Genomic DNA, 10,180 nt, shown 5'->3' with positions numbered 1-10,180 from the left:
AAACACAAGGGTATCATGTCCCATGATTTGTGGTGTAGTATATACAATCGCTGAGTCATGTCGGCATGCTGGTTTTAAGTCTACCATCGACGGTTAAGATTTTATGGCTTATACTCCAATTTGTCAATGGAGACATTGCATTGTATTTTTACTTCCGGAACCCGCTGTGGGCGGGACTGTTGAGCTCTATTGCCTCATCGCATGGACATCACTCGCTCTTAAACTCATGAAGAAGAAGTCTTCAACTGTGATTGGTTGGAATTATCCAGTTTTGAGGAAGGCTGATGTTTGAACCAGAACGGCGCTGGGCTGGGCTCCAGTGGTCTAATAATTCTCTAAACTACAGGTTATGGTCAAGAAGAGAACAATTAGGTAAGTCAAAAAAGTTGTTTCTGTTCTACCGACAAATATTACCAAGCTAATATTAGCTTAGTCTCGTTCAGGACTAATGTTACCTCACCCCTCGTAACGCAATATGCGTTATGCCTCGAGCATAACGTCACTAACGATGATGTTACCGTAACGTTAGCGGTTAACGTTACCCTCTCAAGAATTAGCTAGGTAGGGCTGCAACAACTTACGTTAACGATACGATATAGAAATAGTTTCCAACGAATTTCGTCATCGATTAGTTTGATTATTTTTATGATGCACGCCATCATACACGTTAAAACTTCGACCTGATTTCAGATAATTTAGCGTTTAGCAAATATGTCGTCTCCAGCAGAATGTGGTGTCCGTTTTGACCGACAGACGCACGATTAAGTTAACGTTAGGTTAATTTAAAAACAAATATCTGTTTTCTCTACGTTTTGTCATAGATCACTGTTGCCTGGCTCCTGGTAACGTTACAGCTATTTTAAAGCTAACCCTTATAAAGTTAACTCCCGACCGGCTACTTTGATCCATAACAAAACGGAGAGAAAACTGACGGAAGGTTTTAACGTTATATTTGTCAGTGACGTTTGTTTTTGAATTAACCTGTAAAAGTGCGTCTGTCCGTCACCGACAGAAATCTGCCAGAGACGATTAAACAGATATTAACGCCGCTTTTTAGCTGAAATAAGGCCGGACAGAGACACTGGAGTAATGTTAACAGTATAGCGTAACGTTGCAGACTTTTTGAATAGTTCATGCCATTAGTCAGAGACAGCCTAATTTGAATCGTTTATTTCATCACAACTGAAACTTGAGCAACATGTGTCACTGGCATGGCTGGGCAACAAATCATAGACCGTTAAAGAAATGGACAAAGCTACGCCGTGGACTTCCACTGAGACCCTGTCCTCATGTGTTTTATTTTCAGTGTTTACCAGGTCACAGTGAACAACATGAGATAATATGGAGATGTCTGCTGTTTTCTAGCAAAAGTTACAGAGGGGATACACATTATATCAGGCCGTTTTTCACCTGATATAATGTGTATTCCCTCTGTAACTTTTGCTAAAAAAAAAGACGTCTCCATATTATCTCATGTTGTTTATTGTGACCTGGTAAAGACAGACAATAACACACATGAGGACAGGACAGACCCTTTGCATGTTAGGGGAGGGGATACACATTATATCAGGTGAAAAACAGCCTGATATAATGTGTATCCCCTCTGTAACTTTTGCTAGAAAACAGCAGACATCTCCATATTATCTCAGGTTGTTCACTGTGACCTGGTAGACACTGAAAATAACACACATGACAGGACAGACCCATTGCATGTTAGGGGAGGGGATACACATTGTATCAGGTGACAAACAGCCTGATATTTTGTGTATCCCCTCTGTAACTTATATGGTAGACAGCTGAACAGAGTGGTTAATTGAAAAGCCATATTAAACTAAAATAAATTAAAACAGAAATCACGTTAGAGGGCAGGGAGGGACGGGACGAGACATCCTTGTCAGACCACACCCGCAGAGAATGGACAGATGGAGGTAGCCTAGATTGAAGGAAAAAATATTGTTCATAAACCTGCATGTGATGTCGAGTCACATAGATCAGTCGGCCTATATGTAGCTATGGTGCATGTCAATAAGGAACTTTGGAAAACACTGTCGATTAATCCAGAATACTAAACGACGCATTAAACAATTCACACGTCGACTTAATGTAACAGACAAATAAACGTATTTATGTAGATAAATGAGACCCTTGTTATTATGGAAACCCCTGTTGAGTCTCCCACGTCGCTATTTGTTCCATTTAAGAGGTGAATTTGAAGTGCAGCAGTTAAACTCCGCTTCTCTGAGTGTTCACGAGCTCCCGCGACCAGGGGATACAAATCCTGACAGGGATAAGTACCTTGGCACGACACCGGTGATGGCTGAGCGTTACTGCGCAGCCTCCAACTGAGCTTGTCGTCTTAAATGTGCCTTGAGCAACCTGTCTGAAAGTTGGAAGTCTTCTGGTAGCTGTGCCAAGAGAAATCTCAATCATTCCGAATCTTGCAGAGACGGAGAGCGTAGGTATATGTAAGGAGATAACACAAGGGGCTTTCCGACCGGAGGGATTTTTGCAGTTTGTAGAACTAAACGTTCCTAGAATACTTTTTTTGTTCCGACAGGAAAAAAATAAAATAAAATTGACACAGGCTAACTAAAATGCTAGTTAACATTAGTAATTAAACTTAAACAGCTAATGTAAGTCGAAACTGCCTGCGAGCTTCTCCTGTACTGTACGGTAATTCCTCTACTATGCGACAGAAAGTCGCGTTGTTATGACACAATCGTTAGCCTATTTTTATAAAAACGTCTGCTACGGAGCCATAACGTGAGCTACAAGGTAATGGAGCCTTTTATACATTGTTGTGTTTCTTTAGAAATAAACAATGGACAAATAGAGTCCAGGACCGCTTCAGACGTAAAGTTATTCGCTGTCAAAGTGGCGCCAAAATGAATGGCAGTCAATGGAATGCTAACGGCAGGTGATGGCTTGTTAGCAACAAAATGGCTCCATAGGAGCTATGCTTTGTGGACGCTCGCTTACCCCCTTGCAACAGATTCGGTCCATTTTTTCTTCCTGTCATGTGATGTCATTTCCGGCAGATTTTAACTGCCATGTTGCGTATGTTACCTGCGACGTCCGTGACCCTTCTCTTCTGGCTGAAGTTGCAATGTTATTGTATCTAGCCTAGCTAACATATGTTTTCTGCCAACTAAACTGAAAGTTTCTTGATAAAGTGCACTGTTTGACGTGATCATAATGTGTGGTCAGTTAAATAACTGGTCTGTGATCATCAGTTGGCTTTATTTTATAATTAAACACTACATTTTTGATTTGTATTTTTGTACCAACTATGCTATTTTTACTGACTAATCTGTACATAAAAAAACCGTTAAATTATGTTGCCTAACATAATCCACTAGTGAAGCCATTTCGATCTCAGAGCTGGCAATAATTGTGATATTGGCCCAATGTAAGTTTACATAATGTAAAAGTCCAAATGTTTTTGTGTTAATTAAATCCTTTAATCCACAGGCTGCGGACACAGAGAGTCTGAGAGGACACCTGAGTAGAAAAATGAGTTGTTGGCAATCATTAGGGGGCCTGAATGCTTCTGTGGACTGGGTCGGTGAAGAGTGCTTGCCAGAAATTACCCTCCTTGATGATACATGTAATTCAACTCTTCCTGACAGCGTGTCGGCTACACCTGTAACAGCTGGGTCTGTGAAAAGCAGGTTTACCTCTCGCCAGCCCTCCCACTTGAGTTCCTCCACCAATTTAAACACCACTGCTCAAATACCCTGCCCTCAGAATAAGACTCTGGATGTTCTACAATCTAATGTGAGCAGTCCCAAAGCGGACAGTTTTGATACTGAACCTTCTAAACACAATGGCACAAAAGATGTGTCAGAAACAAGCTCAAGTAACCGTGCCAGCGCTGAAGAAAACAATTCTGAAGTCCACTCTCCTGAACTGTCCAGACATAATGGGACAACAGAGATTATTGACATTGATGCTCCTGAGCAATGGCTTGATGTCCGATACTTCCCGGATATTACTCTGCTTGATGTTACATGTGATTCAGAGCTAACGCAAAACAGGGATTTATCCTTCATGGCGGTTACACCGGATATTAAACCAGTGGATAGTTTGAAAAACAACATGCCACCCTCAGAGTTGAGTGGACAAATTGTGGCAGAGCCTGGCAGAGCGAACACAAATCAAAGTGAAGAACTGTCAAGTACTCTTACTGGCAATGTCATCCACAATACAAGCTCCTTTAGTGGACAATCTGATGAGAGTATGGTGGAAAACATAAAGAAAACTTCCTTGGAAGCAACTTGGGATGTTTCTCAAGACAGTGTTTTGGAAAACAGTCAGCCTTCATTGGAGCCCAGTGAACCAAACATGGTGAAGATTCAAACATCCGCTGAGGAAGTACTTGGTGCCCATCCTGCTAATATTACTCACGACATAACCTCCTCGAGTGACATGTCTGTTCATTGTGCTCCATCACAGTTCTCTACATCTGATATGCAGTGTAACACTAGTTTGAATTATGTCCCCTCTGAGCTTCATGTTGAACCTGTGGTGACTTCTAATACTGTGGAAGCTAATAGTGAAGAGCTATTTACCAGCCGTGACGCTGAGTTGACCAGCAAGGTGCCACAACCAAGCCCAAAAACAGCTGGGTCTGTGAACAGCACTTTTACCTCTCTCCAGCTGTCCCAGTTGAGTTCCCCAACCAATTTAAACACAACTACTCAAATACCCAGGCCTCAAAATAACACACTGGATCTTCCCTCATCTAATGTAAACAGTCCCGAAGCGAGGAGTGAGGCTACAGATCAGGATACTTCGGTCTCTAAGAATACCACAGAAGCTTCCCTCATTATGAATCAAAATTGCTCAGCTGAAAGAGCAAGTGGTTCATGTGATATGCAGAATGCCACTTTAGATAGACGTTCCCTTCAAAAATCCAGTGGCAATACTGTTTTAGGGGACGCTGGTGCTGTAACCTTTTGCCTCCAAAACAACACTTTGAATACTGAATCTACTAAGCAGAACGGCACAATAACTTTGTCAGAAAAGAGCGTCCTCCAAAACAACACTTTGAATACTGAATCTACTAAGCAGAACGGCACAATAACTTTGTCAGAAAAGAGCGTCCTCCAAAACAACACTTGCGATACAAAATCTCCGAAGCAGAACGGCACAATAACTTTGTCAGAAAAGGACAGTCACCAGATTACTTTCGACAAGCCCTCTCCTCTTAACATCTGTAATGCAACAAGTAGCCCTAAAGAAAACCATTCTGAAGTCCAGCCTCCTGAACTATCGACACATAATGGGACATCGGATAGCACAGGCCCTATTGCCAACATAGTTGACACCCCTGAGAGCACATTTGAAGCTAATCCAGCTGTAGAAGTGGCTTCTAGAGTCGGCCAACGTCAGACTAAGGATCATTCCCAATCAGCTCCGTCTTTGACAGATGGTCTTTCCCACACTTTGGGCCATGAAAGCATGGATACGGAGAACATCAAAGCAAAGTCGTTCAGTTGGGATGATACCCTAGATTTGAGGGCAGACTCTCTGGTCACTTCAACACCAATGACCAACTGTAAAATTTCAAACACAAACAGAGGAGAGGAGGGCAAAACCATAGGGGCACAGAAAAAGCTGTATGGGGATGGTCCCAGTAAGCCAGATGGTCAGATGCCATCAGAAATTCCGTCAAACATCATCTGTGACCGAAAAACATTCCTGAGGCAACCAGCTTCTAAATCTCTTTTGCCTCCCCCGAAAGCTGCATCCCAGTTGTTGAGACAGAAGTTACCCTCGGCACTTCCTGGCAGGTTTAAGGCAGCGACATCCAGCCTGCCCATGACGAGACGACGAACACAAGCCGAAGCTTTGAGAAATACTGCTGCTTCTGATACACCCCAAGTGGTAAGATGTGAATGTCCTTTTGTAATCCAAGTGTACAAAATGTTGGCAGCACATTCTGCTTAATGAAATGGATTTAATGAAGTCAGTTGAGCTTGTCAGTTTCATCTGTTAAATCCATTTTGTTTTCATGACTGAGACCTGACAACTCAACACAAACATTGACTGCGTGTATTGATGATCTGTTGATCTCATCGGTTCTTGTGTATTTAAGACGACAGGAAGATCCAGCTTCTACAAGTTACGTGCTTCAACAACAGGTAGGCAGTGTATATTCTGTTTTTTAGATTGAATTTTATTCTTCATAAATGTTGAGGGTAAATTATAACATTTTTCATGCATTTATCAGACAAAAGCAATTTTCTTTTTTCTTTCTTCAGTCTTACTTTTATCTGCATACAGTTTAGTGCCCTCTGAAAATTAGATGATGTGTTTGATAGTAGTCACTATCCACATTGTCTCCCTTCTGTGCTGACGTTAGGCGCCAAGCAACCCACTTCGGGCCTGCAGGTGAGCGGCGTACCGACAGGCTGCAGAGCTGCAACGGGTCTCAGGCTGCCATCCGCAAGAAGCAACGCACCAGCCTCTTCAAGCACAAACAAACTCTGTGGGCCTACAGGTACTCATACATCATTCAGACTGTATGCTTTATTCTGATATTTAGTTACAAATATGAAAATATCAATGTACATACATTTGATAGTACATAATTTAAATTGTGTCTTGCCCTACATAAGTATGGAATTCCTATTAAGTTGTATTTCGGAGTCCCGATGATAAACAAACTAAAGGAACAGCTGGCAGGACTATGGAAGTACATCTTTTTCATTGGATTTTGGAATCAAAAAGCCATTGAATTTCTAGCACTGAATATTTATGCATTGAGATTATGTATCTGAATTTTTTTGCTTCTAAATTTTCAACAACTAATTCTCACCCTTTTTTTATTTTTCTAAGTTCATAAATTCACTATCCAAAATTCAACATAAAAAAATGTCAATATGCCAAAATCAGATGCAAAATACAATGTTCAACTAATATATTTTCACATTCCTCAAATTCAACAGGCCAAATACTTACAAATATTTTTCTTTCTCCCTATTTACTCCCAAACAGCAACTAACTCTGTGACGAAGCAACCCTTAAACGGAGGTGAAGCTTTGCCAAACGCAAAGAGAAAGAAAATGGGTAAAAACTCTGCAGAGGAACGCTGCAATCTTTGAGCTTTTTTCTTTTTAGCATTTTAAAGACTTTCCATACTTAGTATTTGCGCAAAAGCTAACTGACAAGACATATGGCGTTCAAAAATAAAGGGGCAGTGTGTCGGAATAAGGGTGGATCTATTGGCAGAAATGACTATAATAATCATAATTATGTTCTCTGAAACTAAGAATTGTTGTTGTTTTTTTATTAGATTAGAATGAACCCTTTCATATCAGGCTCCCAGGAAGTGTGCGGGGCTTTGAAGCCAATTTGACATGGCGGCCAAACAGTGGAATAACCACTTCTGTGTCCACCACGTGATGCCATGGGGGCCAAAAACATGTATCCCCTAGAGACTAAGGTGAAAGAGAAGTTTGTAAATCAGTGGATACATTTTATAGAGCGTCGCAACCCCCGCAAAATTACTAATTTCAATATCGGAATGTAATCTATTCGGTCCTATAACATTTGGGAAATCTAGTAGAGATACATGGTTAAAACATTTCATCCCCATTCAAGTTAGCGGAGCGCTAAACCGGAAGTATTGCTCGCGGGCGTCGCAGCGCCTCCGGAACTCAGCGCAGACGCGCCCGCTGGAAAATTGTGGTAAAACCAGATAGTGATGTAATTTGTGTTGCTGGAGGGTTTTATGGTCTAGTGAGTTCAGTAATCTGGACTTTCGGCCTTTTTGTGAGTTACTTACCTATTCTTTATCACATGCTTTTAGATGCTGCAGTGCCAGCCATCACTGCTGCTGAAATCTCAACATCTTGCGATGGTGTTAGCAGAGCCAAAGCCCTGAAACAGCCTGGGGCCAACCATAGAGCTCTGCAAGCTAAACCCAAAGGCCATGGTAAGCTGGGGCGGTGCTGAGATGGTAAAATGGAAAGCTGAGGCCACGGAAGGTCTTATAAAACTAATTTAATCCAACCTCTGATGTGAGGTGTCTACTTGATAAGTCCAATAACCTAATTGGTATATTATCTAATAGGACTATTTTTTTGTAAGGCACCATGTACAGGTGACCACCTGCATATTAAGATTTGTAGTTATGTCCATCTTTAGCTTGTTTATTTCTTTTCCTGTATCAGACATATACTGTATCTTGTTGTCATGACATTGCAATTAATCAAACATTTTTTGTGAAGCTCTTACTATCTGGGTCTACTGAGTCACCCTCACTTATCCAAGTCTAATATACAGAAAATAAAAAGGGGATGAAGAACTATTTGACAGACCTTGTCCTCAGTAAATGTAATATTCAAATTGTATTGCAGGTTGTGCCAACTGCGTTTTGCTTGAACAGCAACTCAAAATACAATCGGTAGAACTAAGGAGCCTGAGAGAAGGTATGACTCGTCACTTGTTACTAGGGTTTTATGACTCGTTCCTGTGGTTTTCTCTTAATAAAGTTTATTGCAAATGACTCAGAAAACAACATGCTGCAATGTTCTGGAATCAAAGAAATATCCTTTTTTTTTTTTTTTTTTACAATCCCTTAAGCTTTAGTGTTCCAAAAATCCCAGCTTCTCGTCTTGGTGTTTCTTTGGTCTTATAATTGTGTCTAGATCCCAGTTTCAACTTATTTTCTCCCATGTTTTACAATTGTGTAATTATTGCAACTTTCCCTTTTTCCAGAGTTGCTGAAGAAAAATAAACCAGAGGAAGAAGGATCATAATGTGTAACCAATACACAATGTAAGGGTAAAGTCATTTGCTTTTGTCGTTTGATTAAACCCTGTCAGGTGGATACTCGTAGATAATTGTGTTTTCCTCTTTGCATGTTCACAGATCAGAAAGGTGGATACCAGCAGAATAAGGGAGGCTACAATCAAGGTGGCTACAGAAATCAAAAGCACCAAAGCAACTACTGAGCTTGTTGAATGTGGTTTTCAGTCTAGCCACCTGAACTGGTCTTCGTTCCATTTCTGACACTTTCTGTGTGCTGTTCTACTTTATTTTACTAAAAACAGCTGAAAGTTATTGCAGTACAAGCCCTTCCCAAAGCTATTGCATAGTGTGCTTTTTCAGTACGGCCAACATCTTTAGATGTTTTTATGGTTATTATTGCCAATATAAAATTTGTATAATAAAGGCTTTGCCGTGTGACTAGCTTGTGGCAGTACAGTCAGGTAACTGTTTTATTTTTATTATTGATATATACTTCAATAAACAATGAAACCATACGTTTTGCGTTCCTATTGTCAATTGTATTTATTTCAATATAAATTCAATTTAGACAAAGTCGAAGCATAACATTTTGGCAAGTCTCAAGTTGCAAAAAACACAGCTGGGTATCCTGAAATGGGTCTTCTTCCATAACCTTAATATGTCATTGTGTATACTGAGATCAACGCTTCCCTACAGATCTAACAGTTCTGAGTTCAAGCCCATGTCACAAACAAGGTGACCATCACCTATCTAATCTGGCATTGTACTGTGCACACCCTTCATGTTTAGAAGTGTCTGCATCAACACAGACAGCTGTGTCTGAAGTGATCAGCTCATCGGTTTGTGTCCTAGCTTAACGTGCCACTGTGTACTCTGGCATTATGCTTTGAGAATTGGAGACACATTAGAGGAGCAGTAGCTCAACAAGGTTAATACTGCTTTTCAGAGTGAGAGGTTCGTAGTTCAAATCCCCTACGTGCCACCCACCAACCCTTACTTAAACATTAGGCCTGTTGCTTGGGCTTTGCCATTTTTCTCCATCCACCGCCTTTTTCTTTTCCTGCTCAATGCTCTGCCCCGACCATCGCTGCAGAGCAGCTATAATTGTTTATTGTTTCCAAATAAATAAAAAGTATCTTTCTTTTACCTGTTAATGAGCTAATTATGCTAGTTACACAAATTGCCCAACATGCAACTCTTAGCAACCAAGTTGAATTGCAAGACAAGGCACCCCCACCCAACCACACTGACATCTCTCAATTTGTGCATGTATAGGATGACATAAGTGTGTTCTAACAACAGAGTGTAAACAAGTATTAATTATTGTTAAACCTTTAAAACTAAAAGAATTTGAACAAAAGTAATATTTGGGTGGAATAAACCTTTAAAACTCTAAGTAGGCTACCTGGACAGAATGAAG

At 40.7% G+C, this 10,180-nt stretch overlaps 1 protein-coding gene across 2 annotated transcripts; it reads left to right on the top strand.

The window, feature by feature from the left end:
- Window positions 1–235: 235 nt before the first annotated feature.
- LOC144536433 (uncharacterized) lies at window positions 236–9,275 on the top strand. 2 transcript variants are annotated; one of them, XM_078279576.1, is made up of 9 exons: window positions 236–372; window positions 3,472–5,886; window positions 6,101–6,146; window positions 6,368–6,505; window positions 7,003–7,074; window positions 7,817–7,942; window positions 8,367–8,438; window positions 8,728–8,787; window positions 8,881–9,275. In XM_078279576.1, the coding sequence occupies exons 2-8, from the start codon at window positions 3,514–3,516 to the stop codon at window positions 8,766–8,768; spliced, it is 2,868 nt and encodes a 955-aa protein (XP_078135702.1). In that variant the 5' UTR covers window positions 236–372; window positions 3,472–3,513; the 3' UTR covers window positions 8,769–8,787; window positions 8,881–9,275. The 2 variants fall into 2 exon arrangements, with proteins under 2 accessions (XP_078135702.1, XP_078135701.1); XM_078279575.1 differs by having other exon boundaries at window positions 237–372; window positions 3,472–5,889.
- Window positions 9,276–10,180: the final 905 nt, after the last annotated feature.

Source organism: Sander vitreus, chromosome 21 (assembly GCF_031162955.1).
Source record: "Sander vitreus isolate 19-12246 chromosome 21, sanVit1, whole genome shotgun sequence".
NCBI classification, from domain to species: Eukaryota; Metazoa; Chordata; class Actinopteri; order Perciformes; family Percidae; genus Sander; species Sander vitreus.
The sequence above is the reverse complement of the archived record's forward strand: the minus strand, read 5'-3'. Positions and strand labels throughout refer to the sequence as shown.